The sequence below is a fragment of the Ranitomeya variabilis genome, chromosome 6 (assembly GCF_051348905.1).
Source record: "Ranitomeya variabilis isolate aRanVar5 chromosome 6, aRanVar5.hap1, whole genome shotgun sequence".
In the NCBI taxonomy this organism is placed as follows: domain Eukaryota; kingdom Metazoa; phylum Chordata; class Amphibia; order Anura; family Dendrobatidae; genus Ranitomeya; species Ranitomeya variabilis.
The window spans coordinates 415662223-415681937 of NC_135237.1; the positions used below are offsets into that span (position 1 = coordinate 415662223).

At 45.2% G+C, this 19715-nt stretch overlaps 1 protein-coding gene across 2 annotated transcripts in view; it reads left to right on the forward strand.

Annotated features, from left to right (window-relative positions):
- Positions 1-19715, forward strand: part of LPIN2 (lipin 2) — a 97643-nt gene that overhangs the window by 19425 nt on the left and 58503 nt on the right. Inside the window, exon 1 of one of the 2 annotated variants that reach the window (XM_077270306.1) lies at positions 8908-9146. The exons of the other annotated variant lie outside the window; for it this stretch is intronic. Coding sequence (XP_077126421.1) covers positions 9078-9146 — 69 coding nt within the window. The 5' untranslated portion in view covers positions 8908-9077. Of the gene's footprint in view, positions 1-8907; positions 9147-19715 lie in introns of those variants that run through there. 2 annotated transcript variants of the gene reach the window in all.

Consider the following 19715-nt stretch of genomic DNA (forward strand, 5'->3'; position numbering starts at 1 on the left):
CAGGAAGAAAGAGGCCATATTTTCCAGTAGTTGATCAAAGTATCAATATTTTGTCTTGCCGCCTTGAAAATTCAGTCCAATCTCCAGGCATCTTGTTATACATAGAACAGTTCTAATTGATGCTTAGTTTTGTGAGCAAAGATTTAGTGTAAACCTTGTTTTTTCCTCTCCCTCCTCAGTTACACCACTGCGCTGATTTTTGGTCCAGTGTGTGGTCCGATCAGTGATTGACTGCAATGTCTGTATGTGCACTTATACAAAGGAAGCTTTCAGCCACTGGACCCCAGATCCCAGAAAGAGCAGGAGGTTTTAACTGATTAAACCATAAAATAATCTGCATCTTTTCTCATAAAAATTTCTCAATCTGCTCATATTCTCTTGCGCTATAACATGATGCCGGCAGATTGGGCTCTATTTTCATGGTGACAGGTTCTTTTTAAAAAGTGCTATGCAGCCCTCCTGACTACTCCTGTGATTGTTAGGCTGCCGTCACACTAGCAGTATTTGGTCAGTATTTTACATCAGCATTTGTAAGCCAAAACCAGGAGTGGGTGATAATTGCAGAAGTGGTGCATAGGTTTCTATTATACTCTTCCTCTGATTGTTCCACTCCTGGTTTTGGCTTCCAAATACTGATGTAAAATACTGACCAAATACTGCTAGTGTGACGGCAGCCTTAGACTGTAAGCCGGCATTTTGCACAATATGTAGATGTGTGAATGGTGCCTAATTAATTTACAAGTGAGTTAAATAAACTTGTGCAGTTCACATTCAGCTTGGTCTTTTGAGTGGCCCCCTTGACAAAGCCAGAACGTGAAACCAGTGGTGGCAACCACACACTCCTTCTTCTTTTTTTTTTTTTTAGTGTATTCTTATCTTGATGCATCTTGTAAATATGATTATTAGGCCGGTTCCACACATTTGTACATGTGCAGTCAATTATTTTTGCAGATTTATTATTATTATTATTATTATTTATTTATATAGCACCATTAATTCCATGGTGCTGTACATGAGAAAGGGGTTACATACAGGGTTATAAATATCGTTTACAGTAAACAAGTTTACAGTGACAGACTGGTACAGAGGGGAGAGGACCCTGTCCTTGCGGACTTACATTCTATGGGATAGTGGGGAAGAGACAGAAGGTCGGAGGTGCAGCAGCTCTGGCGGTGGTGAGGTGGCTGCTCTGGCGATGGCGAGGCGGCAGAATGGTTATTGCAGGCTGTAGGCTTTCTTGAAGAGATGGGTTTTCAGGTTCTGTCTGAAGGATCCAAGGGTGGAGGGTAGTCGGACGTGTTGAGGCATGGAATTCCAGAGGATGGGGGATATTCGGGGGAAATCTTGGAGGCGGTTGTGTGAGGACCGAATAAGTGTGGAGGAGAGTAGGAGGTCTTGGGAGGATCGGAGATTACGTGAGGGAAGGTATTGGGAGATTAGTTCAGAGATGTAGGGAGGGGACAGGTTGTGGATGGCTTTGTAGATCAGTGTTAGTAGTTTGAACTGGATTCGTTGGGGAATTGGGAGCCAGTGGAGGGATTTGCAAAGGGGAGAAGCAGGGGAGTAGCGAGGAGAGAGGTGGATTAGCCGGGCAGCAGAGTTGAGGACAGACTGGAGTGGTGCAAGAGAATTAGCGGGGAGGCCACAGAGGAGGGTGTTGCAGTAGTCGAGACGGGAGATAAGGGCATGCACAAGGGTCTTAGTAGATTGTGGGGTGAGGAAGGGACGGATTCTGGCAATATTTTTCAGTTGGAGGCGACAGGAGGTGGCAAGAGTTTGAACGTGCGGTTTGAAGGACAAGGCAGAGTCGAGAGTTACCCCGAGGCAGCGGATTTCAGGTGCGGGAGAGAACGTGATGCCGTTTACCATAATAGATAGATTAGGTAGGGGGGATACGTGAGATGGGGGAAAGATGATGAGTTCGGTTTTGTCTACATTGAGTTTTAGGAAGTGAGCGGTGAAGGAGGAGATGGCTGACAGACACTCCGGGATTCTGGACAGAAGAGAGGCGACATCTGAGCCAGAGAGGTAGATCTGAGTGTCGTCCGCATACAGGTGGTACTGGAAGCCATGGGACTTTGAGTTGCCGTAGGCCAAGGGTATAGATGGAAAAAAGTAGGGGCCCTAGGACAGAGCCTTGAGGGACTCCAACATAGAGAGGGTGGGATGAGGAGGTAGTGTGGGAGTGGGAAACGCTAAATGTGCGGTCGGAAAGGTATGAGGCAATCCAGGACAGGGCAAGGTCTTTGATGCCAAGGGAAGAAAGAATCTGTAGCAGTAGGCAGTGATCGACTGTGTCGAAAGCAGAGGACAGGTCAAGGAGGAGGGTGGAGAACTGTCTGTTAGCTTTGGCTGTGAGTAAATCATTAGTAAATTTTGTCAGGGCAGTTTCGGTGGAGTGGTGGGGGCGGAAGCCAGATTGGAGGTTGTCAAGGAGAGAGTTAGATGGACATGCTGCTCAAGGAGTTTTGAAGCAAACTGGAGCAGTGATATTGGGCGGTAGCTGGGCATAGCAGTTGGGTCAAGGTTAGTTTTTTTGAGGATGGATGTGACGGTGGCATGTTTGAAGGCAGAGGGGAAGGTACCAGAAGATAGCGATAGGTTGAAGAGATGGGTTAGGGCTAGAATGAGCATGTTAGTGAGGTTGAGGAGCAGGTGGGAAGGCATGGGGTCAAGTGCACAGGTGGTGAGGTGTGATTTGGAAAAGAGGCGAGTAAGCTCTCCTTCAGTGACGTTGGAGAGGGAGGTTATTAGGGAAGGGCAGAGGTCTGATATATGGAGTGGTTGGGGTGGTGGAACAGTTAGTGTTTGCCTTGTTTGGTCGATCTTGTTTTTGAAGTAGGTGACAAAGTCCTCGGAGGAGATGAAGGGAGTTGGAGGTGGCAGTGGTGGGCAGAGGAGGGAGTTAAATGTGCTGAACAGTTGTTTTGGGTTGTAGGATAGTGAAGATATAAGGTTAGTGAAATAGGTCTGTTTAGCGGAGGTGAGGGCTAATTTGAAGTCAAATGTAGCTTGTTTGAAAGCAGTGAAGTCGTCTGGCAGGCGTGTTTTCTTCCAACGTCGCTCCGCAACCCTGGATGCTTGTCGAAGTTTTTTTGTGAGATTGTTATGCCAAGGTTGCCTATTGGTTCGTCGCACTTTGCCATGCATGAGAGGGGTGACTGAGTCTATGGCTGATGTGAGGGTGGTGTTATAGAACGCTGTGGCGCTGTCCGTATCGTGGAGTGAAGATATGGAGGACAGGGGTAGGAGAGAGTCTGAGAGTCTGTGAATGTCTAGGTGTGCGAGGTTTCTGCGAGGATGTGGTAATGGCTGGACATGGGGGGCAGGTGAGGAGGACAAGGATGAGCAGGTGAGTAGATGGTGGTCAGATAGGGGGAAGGGAGAGGTTACGAGATTAGATAAAGAACAGAGGCGGGTGAAGATGAGGTCTAGTGTATGTCCGTCTGTGTGGGTGGCTGTGGAGGACCACTGGGTGAGTCCAAAGGATGAAGTAAGGGCCAGTAGCTTGAAGGCTGCTGGCTGGCAGGTGTCAGTAGGGATATTAAAGTCACCCATGATGATGGTGGGGATGTCAGCGGAGAGAAAGTGAAGGAGCCAGGTGGAGAATTGGTCGATGAAGGCAGTGACTGAGCCCGGTGGTCGGTATGACAGCCATTTGGAGATTGGAGGGAGCATAGATACGGACAGAGTGAACCTCGAAAGAAGGAAGGATAAGGGAGGGTGGGGGTTGGATAGGGTTGAAAAAACATTTTTTAGAAAGCAGGATACCCACTCCTCCACCATGTCTGTTGCCAGAGCGAGGAGATTGATAACGGATCCATTACACTAAAAGTCAAAATGAATGCAGCAAAGAGTTGTAAAAACTGACACACTGATCAAAAATGTCAGCGCGCTGAAAATACTTGCCGTTTGTCATTTATGAGAAAAAGTGTGAAATCAGCCTTAATTAGTTAAATTGCTCCTACCATTAGTCAGTGGCAGATGAATTGCATGGTGGAATGTTCATTCTAGCACCTATAGTACTGGCCAAATACTGATTACCGTAAGTGGAACCGGCTACTGAAAAAGAGCAGATGACCAGCTACAGAAGATGGAAATCGGGACAGTTTGTGTATCCATTAGAGGGGTAGGATTACCAAAAGAAGTTTAGAAGAAAATTCAAAGATCCTGCTTTGTCTCAGGTTTTATGTGAAAATATACAGGTCCTTCTCAAAAAATTAGCATATAGTGTTAAATTTCATTATTTACCATAATGTAATGATTACAATTAAACTTTCATATACTATAGATTCATTATCCACCAACTGAAATTTGTCAGGTCTTTTATTGTTTTAATACTTTTGATTTTGGCATACAACTCCTGATAACCCAAAAAACCTGTCTCAATAAATTAGCATATCAAGAAAAGGTTCTCTAAATGACCTATTACCCTAATCTTCTGAATCAACTAATTAACTCTAAACACATGCAAAAGATACCTGAGGCTTTTAAAAACTCCCTGCCTGGTTCATTACTCAAAACCCCCATCATGGGTAAGACTAGCGACCTGACAGATGTCAAGAAGGCCATCATTGACACCCTCAAGCAAGAGGGTAAGACCCAGAAAGAAATTTCTCAACAAATAGGCTGTTCCCAGAGTGCTGTATCAAGGCACCTCAATGGTAAGTCTGTTGGAAGGAAACAATGTGGCAGAAAACGCTGTACAACGAGAAGAGGTGACCGAAACCTGAGGAAGCAGTGGACTGAGTCTGGTGTGGAAACATCCAGAGCCACCGTGCACAGGCGTGTGCAGGAAATGGGCTACAGGTGCCGCATTCCCCAGGTAAAGCCACTTTTGAACCATAAACAGCGGCAGAAGCGCCTGACCTGGGCTACAGAGAAGCAGCACTGGACTGTTGCTAAGTGGTCCCAAGTACTTTTTTCTGATGAAAGCAAAATTTGCATGTCATTCGGAAATCAAGGTGCCAGAGTCTGGAGGAAGACTGGGGAGAAGGAAATGCCAAAATGCCTGAAGTCCAGTGTCAAGTACCCACAGTCAGTGATGGTGTGGGGTGCCATGTCAGCTGCTGGTGTTGGTCCACTGTGTTTCATCAAGGGCAGGGTCAATGCAGCTAGCTATCAGGAGATTTTGGAGCACTTCATGCTTCCATCGGCTGAAATGCTTTATGGAGATGAAGATTTCATTTTTCAGCACGACCTGGCACCTGCTCACAGTGCCAAAACCACTGGTAAATGGTTTACTGACCATGGTATTACTGTGCTCAATTGGCCTGCCAACTCTCCTGACCTGAACCCCATAGAGAATCTGTGGGATATTGTGAAGAGAAAGTTGAGAGACGCAAGACCCAACACTCTGGATGAGCTTAAGGCCGCTATTGAAGCATCCTGGGCCTCCATAACATCTCAGCAGTGTCACAGGCTGATTGCCTCCATGCCACGCCGCATTGAAGCAGTCATTTCTGCCAAAGGATTCCCGACCAAGTATTGAGTGCATAACTGAACATTATTATTTGATGGTTTTTTTGTTTGGTATTAAAAAACACTTTTATTTGATTGGTCGGATGAAATATGCTAATTTATTGAGACAGGTTTTTTGGGTTATCAGGAGTTGTATGCCAAAATCATCAGTATTAAAACAATAAAAGACCTGACGAATTTCAGTTGGTGGATAATGAATCTATAGTATATGAAAGTTTAATTGTAATCATTACATTATGGTAAATAATGAAATTTAACACTATATGCTAATTTTTTGAGAAGGACCTGTACATTCATCCCCTGGTTTAGCTGTGTGTTTCCAGACACAGCACTTGTCATGACCCCATAATGTGTCTTATTCTCCCCTCTTTTGAAGTCCATTCTGTCCGCATCTACTCTCCCTCCAACCTCCAAGTGGCAGTCATATACCGACCTCCAGGCCCAGCCACTGCCTTTATTGACCAATTCTCCACCTGCCTTCTTCACTTTCTCTCTGCTGACATTCCCACCATCATCATGGGTGACTTCAACATTCCCATTGATAACCTTCAGTCAACAGCCTCCAAACTTCTGTCCCTTACCTCATCCTTTTGACTTACTCAATGGTCCTCCGCAGCCACCCACACAGACGGGCATACACTAGACCTGGTATTCACCCGTCTCTGCTCTCTATCTAACTTCACCACCTCCCCTCTCCCTCTATCCGACCACCATCTGCTCACCTTCTCATCCCTGTCCTCCTCACCGGTCATCCACGTCCAACAACATGCGCACCCCCGCAGAAACCTTGCACACCTAGACGCCCACACACTCTCTGACTCCATCCTACCACTGGCATCCATATCCTCACTCCACGACACAGACACTGCTACTGCTTTCTACAATGCCACTCTCGCATCAGCTATTGACACGGTTGCCCCTCTCGTCCATGGCAGAGTGCGACGCATCAATAGACAACCTTGGCACAATAACACCACTAAAAAGCTCCGGCAAGTGTCCAGGGTTGCGGAGCGGCATTGGAAGAAAACACACTCGCAAGACGATTTCACTGCATTCAAACAGGCAACACTCACTTTTAAATCTGCTCTCACCTCTGCTAAACAGGCCTACTTCACAACCCTCTTATCTTCCCTATCCTACAACCCCAAACAGTTATTCAAAACCTTTAACTCCCTCCTCTGCCCCCTCCTACCTCCCTCATCTCTGCTGAGGACTTTGCCACACACTTTAAAAATAAGATCGACCAGACAAGGCAAGTCTTCATTGTTCAACCACCACAACCCCTTTGTATACCAGACCAATGCCCAAACCCCATAACATCCCTATCCAACATCACTGAATGGGGGCTTAACTGTCTCCTCTCCAAATCGCACCTCACCACCTGTGCGCTCGACCCCATCCCATCCCACCTCCTCCCCAACCTCACCACCACACTTATCCCATCCCTAACCCACCTGTTCAACCTATCACTAACTTCTGGCATCTTCCCTTCTGCGTTCAAACATGCCACAATCACACCTATCCTTAAAAAGCCAACCCTCGATCCAACTGCTATGTCCAGCTATCGCCCAATATCGCTGCTCCCATTCGCTTCCAAACTCCTGGAGCAGCACGTCCACGCTGAACTTTCCTCCCACCTCTCATCTAACTTGTTGTTCGACAATCTACAATCTGGTTTCCGCCCCCATCACTCAACTGAGACTGCCCTGACCAAAATCACTAACGACCTACTTACCGCCAAAGCTACTGGACAATACTCTGTACTCCTCCTTCTAGACCTGTACTCTGCTTTTGACACAGTTGACCACTGCCTCCTACTACAGATCCTCTCCTCCTTTAGCATCAAAGACCTCGCCCTATCCTGGATCGCCTCGTACCTTTCCAACCGCACATTCAGTGTCTCCCACTCCCACACTACCTCCTCATCCCACCCTCTCTCTGTTGGAGTCCCCCAAGGCTCTGTTCTAGGACCCCTACTCTTCTCAATCTATACACTTGGCTTGGGACAACTCATAAAGTCCCATGGATTCCAGTACCACCTCTATGCTGATGACACTCAGATCTACCTCTCTGGCCCAGACGTCACCGCTCTGCTGTCCCAGAGTGCTTATCAGCTATATCCTCCTTCTTCTCCTCTCGCTTCATCAAACTCAATGTGAACAAATCTGAACTCATCATCTTTCCTGCATCCCACAGATCTTCCTTACCTGACCTATCTATCGCAATCAATGACATCATGCTTTCCCCCCGTACCGGAAGTCCGCTGCCTCGGAGTAACCTTCGACTCTGCCCTGTCCTTCAAACCGCACATCCAAGCTCTTTCCACCTCCTGTCGCCTCCAGCTCAAAAATATCTCCAGAATCCGTCCTTTCCTCAGCCTTCAATCTACTAAAATGCTTGTGCATGCCCTCATCATCTCCCGCCTTGACTACTGCAACATCCTTTTCTGCGGCCTCTCTGCTAACACCCTTGCACCTCTCCAGTCCATCCTTAACTCTGCTGCCCGACTAATCCATCTCGCTCCTCCTCCGCTTCCTCCCTCTGCAAATCTCTTCACTGGCTCCCATTCCCTCAGCGTATCCAGTTCAAATTACTAATACTGACCTACAAGGCCATCCATAACCTCTCCTCCATATATCTCTGGACTAATCTCCATATATCTTCCCTCACGTAATCTCCGGTCCTCCCAAGACCTCCTTCTCTCCTCCACACTTATTCGCTCCTTATCCAATCGCCTCCAAGACTTCTCCCGAATATCCCCCATCCTCTGGAATTCTCTGCCCCAACACGTCTGGTTATCCACCACATTCGGATCCTTCAGACGGAACCTAAAAACCCACCTCTTCAGGAAAGCCTACAGCCTGCACTGACCCCGCTGCCTCCTCATCACCACCGAAGCTACCGCCTCACCTACACCGGAGCTCCTGCAACCCCCAACCTACTGTCTCCTTCCCCATAATCCAGCAGAATGTAAGCCCGCAAGGGCAGGGTCCTCGCCCCTCTGTATCAGTCTGTCATTGTTAGTTTGTTTACTGTAAGTGATATCTGTAACTTGTATGTAACCCCTTCTCATGTACAGCACCATGGAATCAATGGTGCTTTATAAATAAATAATAATAATAATAATAATAATAATAACCCATCATCTGCGGACAACATACAAACGGCCATACAAGATAACAGGGCGATGACTTTATCAATTTATTGTATTAATGGGGAAACAAGTGGTGCCAAGAAGCAGGGAAGAATCATTAACTTATCTGCAGCTTTCCTAGAAGTGCAGGCACACAGCATGTGACGAGTACAAGGCCATGCCCTTTACCTAAGAGAACATGCTCAGGTTATTGTCTCTTCATACATGAAGGAGGTTCTGGTGGAAAGTGAAACTATTGGTCTCCTCGTCTCAGATAACTTTTGTATTGAGACATGCTATTATTTCCTACACAAGCCACAGCGAGAGCTTGCAGGGCAGTAGGAGCCGGTTTCTCACCAGTCATGTAATGGGGGCCGTGAGGACAGGTCCTACATACGGTGTATGATCAGACATATGGTGTATGATCGGACATATGGTCTGGTAGTTCTGGATACAATGCGCAATGTTCCAGTTGGATAGTGAGCATGAGTCGGATGTTGAGTTTGATGACCAAGTCTCTTCTAGTCTGCTGGTAAGTTCTCCATATCTATTACCCTTTAACCTTTTGCTGACCATTCTCTGCAGCCAGGTAACTACCGTGCCTACCCGTTTTGACTTCTGGGATGTTTTTGGTTGAGGTCACTAAAAGTTCAGCTGGATCGTAGACTGGTCTGTATAGCACATCACCAAAGCCTGGTAAGAGTGCTTAGAACCTGGCTCAAGGGTTTTTTAGTCTTATTTACTGTAATTGAAGTCTAAACTGCCCGTACACCTCTAAGTTTTGGTAGAACCTGTAATAATGTTAATAGGGCATACACCCTCCAACTTCTCAAACCTCTGGGCTGCACGGTGGCTCAGTAGTTAGCACTGATGCTTAGCAGTGCTGTGGCCCTGGGTTTAAATCCCACCAAGGACATCCTCTGCAAGGAGTTTCTCCCCATGTTTGGAGTGTGCGATTTTGAACTGATTGAAACACACGCAAGAACATTGATAGGGAATTTAGCTAGTGAAAACTGATGTGGATAGTGATGGTGCTATGTAAGAAAGTCAATAATTGAAAAAATAACCTTTGTAGAATGGTGACCCGAGTAGTGCAAGCCAGCTTAATTACGTTATTATGCAAGGTCATGTAAGTTTGTAGGATTGCTAACCTCTGCACCATATTATCTGACTATTGTGGAAGCAGAGACTCAAAACAGAATGCAGAGGACCTGACAATGTCTTTTCCTTACAGTAGGGTCTGTTTGGGTTTTTTGCTGTTTTAATATCAGGTATAATTGTGCACTAGTCTTCATGTCCATTATGGCGAACCAGCTCGGGAATGATCAGAGCTTCTGTTAGCTGTAGGAATGGACACTTGCATACTGGGTCATCATGTCCCGTTAGTGCTCGGGTGCTTTTGTCACGTTTCTAGCCTGAAGTCTGGCCTGGGTGGGTTCTGCTCGCTCTGATGCTGCTGTAATTTTGCATAATGTAGCCACATGTTGAGTTTGGCCTCCATCCTGGCAGTAATTTGTCTTCAGTAATGCACAAAAACGTTAACCGGTGTAGTCTGAAAAAGACGAGGCTGTGTTGGGTTTCATGTCTGATTTTAGTTTTTCAGAGATTCCTACAGAAGTCGACACAGTGCTCAGCGGACAGCACAGCATTAGTGTGAGCTTAGCCTTAGAAATCCACGTAGAGCAGAATAGTCTGTGTCGAAAAGTATTTGTCTATCGCCAGCCTGGTGTAGTGCACAGTGAGTCTCTCTCCTCTATTCCGTGGTCTATTTCTTTCTAAGTAGTGTTACTTCATGGGACAGAGCATTGTCCGCCCCATGTCTTGGGTCACGTATCTCTACTTAATGCTCATTCTGAAACTTCTACTTTTACTTTCACATTGAGACAACAGTAGTCTGACTTGCAATAGGTGTAGTATTTTATGAGGGACCAGAAACTGGAAGAAGTCATATTGGCTCTGTATGTTTTCCACAAGTAGACCTGGATGGATCTGGTTGCTCCCGGACTTGATCACTACTTTCTCATATGCCTTCATCTTATAGATGCTCTTAAGGAAGAGGCTTTTTTTTTAATCTGTCACTACATGATGCTATGCTGTGTTCTTATGGCAATAATGGTGTTGTCAAACATGGCCAGACCATTTCTGAAGTATACCATCTTGGCACTTCGCTAACTGCTCCGTGTTTAGTGCTACAAATCACACAATTGTGCTGTACAGAAGAAACTCTGCTTTTCCCAGATGTTTTCTGCAGTTGTCTGTCCCATATATGCAATTGAAATCCATTTTTCTCTTCATGCAATTTTTTTTCTCTTGTGTTTGGAAGTTGACCTAATGGATTGGAGTATATTCAGCCTAAGGTCATTCTGACCTTGATTTTTCTTGTACTTAAAAACTCGAATGTTATTACCGTAATTTTGGATCGGAGTTTCACCAGGGTTTGGTCAGTTTCTGTTTTAACCATGAGGGTATGTGTCCACGGGCTGGATTACATCCGGATCAGCTGCGGATTGAACGCTGCATACAACCGCAGCGTCCAGATGTTACAGCATAGTGGAGGGGATTTTATGAAATCCAGTCTCCTCTGTGTGCGAACATGCACCCAGCGGCCCTGCGTTTACGGACATGTGGTGCGTCTTTTTAGAACGCAGCATGTCTGTTTACCTTGCGGCGACGCTCCATTGCTGCAAGGTAAATAACAGGGCCCTATGTATGGGGTGCGGAGATTCATAGCGTGTACCAAAGGGGTGGCGTTGTAGGCAGAGCGGGTTTTCCGCTCCGTCCAAAGCGCCGGCAATCCGGACAGTGGGCACGCACCATTACTGTTATCAGTGTTTTTTCACTGGTGGAAAACTAAATTGCCAAAAAGACACATGATCTAAACTTCTTTTATCAGTCGTGGGAAGAGCTAACTTAATTGAAATGATATGGATGCCTCAGCTGCTTTACCGTCTTCACAATTCACCAGTTTGGATCCCATCACATTTAAAGTTATTAATGGTATATTCAGATCATTGCTGTGGAAAGGGGGGACTGCCCTTATTAAACTGGAAATTTTACAGAGCAAAAATGTAGAGGGAAGGTTTGGCGATACACACTATAGACCAGAGCAGTGTTCCCCAAGTTCGGTCCTCAAGAGCCACCAACAGGTCGTGTTTTCCGTATTTCCTTAGTATGGCCCAGGTGATGGAATTATTGCCTGTCTAGATGATGGAATTCTCACCTGGGCAATACAAAGGCAATCCTGAAAACATGACCCGTTGGTGGCTCTTAAGGACCGAACTTGGGGAACACTGGACTACAGGATAGGAGGAAACCGGTAAAAATTCTCTAAATCTTCTTTTGCAGCAGGGGTAAATAACCGTCATTGTACTAAACCCTGGAGAGTAATACCTTTAAATCTTCCACCATATCTTATTATTAATGCACAAGATTAATTGCAGCAAATAGAGGAATGTTTGCAAAATGGGAAACCCCTTGGTTGGTCAATCAGATAATTTTGGCTGGCTTTGAGAGGTTGAGAGCCGGATAGTTTCAGACAATGAGTTTGATATTAATTCAAAGGATTTTTACAAATCCCTCCAGTTATGTGTTTAATGATGACGTCACAAAAACCGTCTTGAAAATATATGAGCAAAATACTGTTATACAGTTAATTAGTAAACTTAAAAACACATCTGTAGTAATATGGCTGTTATATAGATCCTTAACATGAACACTAAGTAAATATCCAGTACATAGTAAGGAGAGGTGGGAAGCGGAGATTGGTCCAATAGAAGGGCAATGGCTAGAGATATTGGAAAGGATTCACCAGGTATCTCTTAAAGCGCATGGACTCCCCCCAACCCCACCTGATACATAATGTGTATAGAACACGTTTTTGTGGGGTTTTTTTATTTTTTTTTTCATTTTTCTTCTAATATGGAAAAAAAAAACGGACCTATTTTATGATGCCTAAGGCTTAAGCGTTAACTTAAAGCACAGCACAAAAGATCATTGTTCTCGGTGGTGCATCATCCCATCATCCTGTGTAAACTGCCAAGAACAATGGCAGCCTATGCACACTGCGCCTTCTACTAGGCTGCATTCACATAGTGCCCTGTTGAGGGCAGAGTAAAGTACTGCAGTGTGCAAGTGATGGGTCTCCAGGACTTTTCCCGGCGCCTGCACACTGCAGTACAAGTCCTGGAGACCCATCACCTGCGCACTGCAGTACTTTGCTTTGCCCTGAACAGGACAGCTAAGTACACCTGCGTAGGAGCGCTGATGCCGGGGAGCGATGAAGAAGCAGGAGGGCGGCGTCACAAGAAGATGGGAGGCGCTGGACCCGGACCTGCGACACCCATCGGACCGGAGGGCACAGGACCGTCCCCCGGGTGAGTATAATAAAGCTTATTTTTCTTATCTTGCAGGTCGGATCGGGGGGTAATATACAGCATAACAGAATGCTGTAGCTAAACCCTGAGAGGCGGTGGCCATATCTTATAGTGGCAAAATCTGCTGACAGGTTCCCTTTAATGTTGGCTTGCAAAATGCCTGAATTTATGAGTTCTGGATGTACTTCTATAGTAGGACATGTTGCTCCTAAAAGCCTCTGATGGGAGCAGGCACAGTGATCAGTGATGCTGTTGTTGCCACTGAGGTCATTCATGTTCATCAGGATATTGTAAATATTGTTCTCACAGTAATCACAATGCGCCCCGAGGACAGGAACTATGATCACACTGCTGACGCTTACCCAGATAATTACCATTACTAAACCTCTGAAAGCATTCTTCATATATGCATAACTGAGGAGTTGGGAAATCCATTATATTGTAATCTGAGCAGATACACGATGTAAATACAAAACACCGTCAGTTGCAATTCAAGAATAAATATCAAAAACAGCTATTTGAATATAAGGTACAGGTGCACCAATGACAGGAGTCACACCATAGGAACTAGATATGGGCAAAGAGGTACCAAAGAGTCAACATAACCAGCTATTACAAGATAATAAAGTGCCAGTGCATAAATCCGTATGAAGGAGGTTATAATTCCCTACTAATACATACGGTAGATATAAGGCAGAATATATGGCGGTGCGGGTCACGGGGAAATCCCGAGTTCCGTCACTGACCCGCACACTTCATTATGAGGCGCCGGAAATTATGCCGCGGCCAATGCCAGCGTCGGGAACATGCACACTGGTAATATACTAGTCTATTATAGATAATGCAGTCGCCATACTTTGTAAGGGCAACAATGCCCATATTTAATATCACAGCACTTTCATATATATATTTGTTTGTATTATGTTATTTTGTTTATTTTTTTATTATATTATTTGTTAATAATTATTTATATTTATTAACAACATATTATCATTTGATGGTAATGCATATGTATACACGTTTTCACATTTTGTACGGTAGTTATATTGTCTATATACTTACATTTGCACTGGCACTTTAAATAACATTTTAATATGTAGATTCTGCCTGCTGGGAGTGTCAGGCGATTGATTGGTATTGCTTGAATATTCACATATGATACTGTGGGCATTGTTGCCCACAGTGGTTTCCACTGTTTAGGTACATCAGGAGCTCCCCAAACGCAACATGCCACTTGCTATCCATTCCATCAAAGTCTGCTTTCTAATGCTTCACTCCTTCCTTTCTGAGCATTTCTGTGCACCCAAAGGGTAGTTTTTCCCCACATAAGGGATATCTGTGTATTCAAGAGAAATTGCACAAAAGATTTTGGGGTTCATTTTCTCCTGTCGCACCCTTATGATGAAAAAAATTGGAACTAAAAACATTTTTATTGGAATCATTGATTTTTATTTTCTGCAGTATAAACTTCTGTGAAGCACCTGGGGGCCCAAGGTGCTCACCACAAATTCAGAAAAGTTTCCTGTGGGGTCTGGTTTCCAAAATGGTGTCATTTGTGTGGAGTTTCCACTGTTTAGGCACATCTGGGCTCTCCAAATGCGACATGGCATCCACTAATTATTCCAGCAAATTTTGCATTCAAAAAGTCAAATGGCACTCCTTACCTTCTGAGACCTGCCGTGCACCCAAACAGTAGTTTTTTTTTCCTCACATATGCGGTATCTGCAGGCTCAGGAAAAGTAGCGCAACAAATTTTGGGATCCATTTTTTCCTCTTGCGCAAATAAAAAAAAAAAAAAAAAAGTTGGGTCTAAAGTAAAATTTTAGTGAGAAAAGTTAAATGTTCATTTTTTTTTTTTGTTCCATTAATTCCTGTGAAGCATGTGAAGGGTTAATAAACTTCTTGAGTGTTGTTTTTCACACCTTGAGGGGTGCAGTTTTAGAATGGTGTAATTTTGGGTATTTTCTGTCATATAGACCCCTCAAAATCACTTCAATAGTGATGGGGTCCTCTAAAAAACAATTTGTAAATTTTGTTGGAAAAATGAGAAATCGTTGGTCACCTTTTAACTCTGCACATGCTTATTTTTCTAGCACGCCGAAGACACTGGGTTAGCACGAGCATGCTGGAATAACACCTTATCCGCGCACGCTCGCTCAGCAGTAGCGTATGCTTCTCTTTGGCCTCACTGCTTCTCTACCTGTTATGTATTCAGTGTAGATGCTTTCCTCCTCTGGCTCCTAGAAATATTATATAAGGGAAATGTCTGTTGTGATTGCCATGTACAGAAGATAATCTGATCTCCGAGAGAAAAACATGACCTTTGTGTTTACTGAAAAGTGAATGTTGTATAACCTGCAGATAAAGTAGCACATGCTGGACTTCTATAACCTCCTGACTACATCCTCACTTCTTGTGTATAGGTCATAAACTGCACCACAGAATCTACCTGATGACTTGAACGTTTCTTTTCCACTGAACATTGTTGGCGCTTGCTTAGATCACAATCTCTAACAGAACTTGTAGAAAGCCTCATTCAGACTAGTTCTGGGCAGTCCGACTCTTTTTGGTGATCCGGCTCCGCTCACCAAGAAGAGTCGGCTCCTTCGGGTCCTAAATGGATCCCTATTAAATGTGTTCACAACATGTGAAAAAAAAAAAAGTGAATGTAGCCGAAACTCCGCCCACCCATGACCGAAACTATGCACACTTGCAGGGAGCCAATTACTTTAATGAATGGGTGGACTTTGGGTCAGGTGGGCGGAGTTGCATCCAGAGACCACTGGAATTTTACGCTCAGTGAGAGCTATTTAGAGAATTCAGTGGGTCTCGCTGGGGTGCTGGCTCCCATGGTTCACAGCAGGTAGCCGCCTCTTTGTACCGGATCGTTCATGAATGACCCATCACTAATTCAGACGTCGGTGTACGGCCTGTGATGCTAGGCTGCGCGTGGGTCTACTGATCTGAACTTGACTGTCATAGGAATATATGAGGCTTTCCAGTTCAGGTCAGGAGACCCTTGGCCAGTCTGTGCATCACGGTCCATACTCTGACGTCTGAATGAGGCTCAACTACAATTACACTTCAGTGATATCCATGTGTCCAGGTTGGAAGCAGAAGGGATGAATTACACCTGCTTCAGTGAAAATGGAAGGAACAGGAGCACTGGAGAGTCAACAGGAAGACCACCTTCAAAAGGGGAATGACGATACCAGTGATGGCCTCAGACAATTACTCTCTTCTTAAAGGGAATCTCTAGCAGGTTTTTGCTACCTCATCTGAGAGCAGCTTACTGCAGGTAAAAGAAGCTGAATCCAACAATGTATCACTTAGATTACTGGGTGCAGCAGTTCTGACTAGTGATGAGCGAGTATATTCATTGCTCGGGTGGTCGAGTATTTGTTAGTGCTCGGAGATTTAGTTTTCGTAGCCGCAGCTGAATGATTTACAGCTGCTAGACAGCTTGAATACATGTGGGGATTCCCTAGCCACCTGGCAACCCCCACATGTACTCAGGCTGGCTAACAGCTGTAAATTATTCAGCTGCCGCGATGAAAACTAAATCTCCGAGCATTAATAAATACTCGTAGACCACCCGAGTGTGCTGGGGAAAACCCGAGCAATGAGTACACTCGCTCATCACTAGTTCTGACACGATCAGTGCCTTTTAGATTTTGAATTAAGCAGAGCTGAGAAAGCTAACCACTCCCACACCAGGCTCTCCATGTATAAAGTCCATAGACTGTGAGCTGCTTATCACAGGAAGGGGCGTTGCCGGACTAGTGTAGTCTGGCAATGTTAATCTTAGTGATAATTCCTTCACAGTTAGTAAACACACACTTTGACAAGTGACACATCCCTGAATTCCGTGTTTGAGCCTCTGTCTCCTGCTGTCTTCAGATTGCATAGCATAAACCTGCTGACAGATTCCATTTAATCTTCGTGACTGATTCTGACCTAGTTTTGCTGGTGTTTTTGTAACTAGTGGTAACATGAGGCTGTACCTGCAGCCCATTCAGGTAGCATAGGTTGTCCTCATTGATGACATATCAAACTTTGCTGTGTGTCTTAGCACAGTCTCAAGAGGATATAGCAAACACGACATAGGCGATTACATAAGTTCAGCGCCATAGAAGAACTAGTGTTTGCTCCTATGTGCAGTGAATGACCAGATCCCTGCAAAATGACCTTCAGTGGGAATTTGGAGTGAATGTTGACCAAACTATCCAAAAAAACTGTATGAGGTGGGTGTAAGGTCCTGTAATGAGACCTGTTCTCGCAATGAAGCTCAAATGGCAATCGCCAGAGAATGCAGCATTCGGCAGGTCCACCATTGGTGTCCCGATCTCTTCACATATGAGAGCAGCTTCATGCTGAGCACATGAGACATGTGAAATAGACTGGAGATGTTGCAGGCGACATGTTTACCACACTATCATCCAGCATAACTTTTTTTTTTTTTTTTTCGTGGAGTGGTCGTCTGATGGTCTGGGTAGGCATATCCTTGGAGGGTCAGACAAACCTCCACATTGTCAACTGACTGCTGTTTGTGTTTGAGGCGTTGATCTCGGTACTTTTGTCTAACAGTACACTGTTGTAGTGGGCCCTGGGTTTCTTTTAGTACTGGGCATGGTCCTTTCTCATTTGGTCAGTGTGTTGGATGAAGGCATTGATGCCACTGGCCCTCATGTACCCTTGACCTGAAAGTAATGGAGATTCACCAGATCATTATTCCGCAGCACACAAGTAGCATTACAGGCTGTCCAGGAGCTCACTGATGGCCTGATCCAGGTCTTAAAGGAGACTACTCTCCTAGGACACCATCTCTATCTAACTGGAATATGCGCAGACATTGTTGAGAGCACTGTTTTATGAAGACTAAAGTCAACGCAGCCGTCTATCAGGAAATTTTAGAGCACTTCATGCTTCCCTCTGCCGACAAGCTTTTTGGAGATGGAAATTTCATTCTCCTGCAGGACTTGGCACCAGTCCACACTGTTAAATGTACCAATACCTGGTTTAAAAACCACAGTATCACTGTGCTTGATTGGCCAGCAAACTCACTTGAACTTGTCAAGAGGAAGATGAGACACCAGACCCAACAATGCAGACGAGCTGAAGGCTGCTATCAAAGCAACCTGGGTTTCCATTGGAGCGGCCCCCAGATGCAGGGCAGCGGGGTACTCGGTACCGGGTCTCTCTCGGTTCTGGGGATGTCACGGTGGCCTGACCCGGTCCGTGGCCCTGCTAAGGGGCGCCTAATTAAAGATGTAGTTGACGGTGTAGGTCGCAGTAAATAACGAGGACACAGGGTTGCAGTCTCTTTACCTCTTTACTGAAAGCTTCGGCATCCACAATCCAGAGCACTGCTAACAGGGCTGGCTGAGACCGGCCGGTCCGAAGGCACATCCAGGGTTCCCTTTGCAGGTGGAAATCAGTGCCTACCTACTAGCGCCTGGGTGTTGTAGTACTTCCCTGCTGAGCACCACGGGATAGTCCTCACAACTGTCGTGTATGTTTCTGTTCTTTCTCTCCGTCCCCCAGATGATATGGATAGGACGCACCCGTATGATGGGGTAGGCCTGGAGTTATTGTATAGGGACCCTAGAGACGCCCCTCTCCCACAATTGCCTCCGTTGTCTTCATTAGGTGTAAAAGGTGAGACAGCCAACCTAAAGTTAACTGCCCTGCCGTTGGTTCGAAGTAATGCGTAGAGTCTATTACTTCCTCGGCGTTCCGGCCGCTGGCTACGCGCCTCAGTAGGAGGTTGCCGATCTCTGGGCACGACTCCTACTGGTTCTATCGCCTTTGTGCTGTGATCTCGTTTCTCACTTCTCCACAATATCCTTTGCTTCGTGTCCTTTAAGATACCGCCGCAATGAGGTACAGGCACGGCTCCGTAACAATCTGTCCGTTGCTAGGCCTCTGCCAGGATCCCACCCCTAACAGGGACCCCCCTGAATCTTCCCAAGTAACGCTCTTCTCTCACTAGATGTTACCTGGGCAAAACCCAGTCAGCTTCTCTCTAACTTCCTATCCAACCCCCAGTTTTACCAGAGTGTGAGGAGTGGCCTAATACATGGGACCTTTTGCTCCCCCTGGTGGCCGGAGTGTGAAGTGTAATGTGTGACTGTGATACCTGGTCAGGTGAACTCTCTTAGTGCAATCAGACGTACCATCACTCCCCTTAGCGGCAGAGCAACATTACTGCAACGACCAGGTCTCTGGGGCGCTGCACTATAACTCCTCAACAGTGCCACAGGCTGATCGCCTCCATATCCCACCGCATTGATGCAGTAATTGATGCAATAGGAGCCCCTGACCAAGTATTGAGTGCATTTACTGAACAAACATTTCTGATTTTAAAATCATTTTTCAAGCAGGTGTTGTAAAACTATTCTAATTTACTGAGATAATGACTTTTGAGTTTTCATTGGCTGTAAGCCATAATCATCAACATTAACAGAAATAAACACTTGAAATAGATCACTCTGTTTGTAATGGCTCTATATACTGTAATGAGTTTCACTTTTTGTATTGAAGAACTGAAATAAATGAACTTTTTGATAATTTAATTTTGTGAGAAGTACCTGTACAATTACACTACATACATACATTTAGCAAAAGAAAAAAAAAACAACAAAACTTAAAGTAAACTTACTAAGACGTAGCATAAGGAAGGGGAAAAAACTGGAAGGAAAAGATAAAACTTATCTGACTGTCTGGAG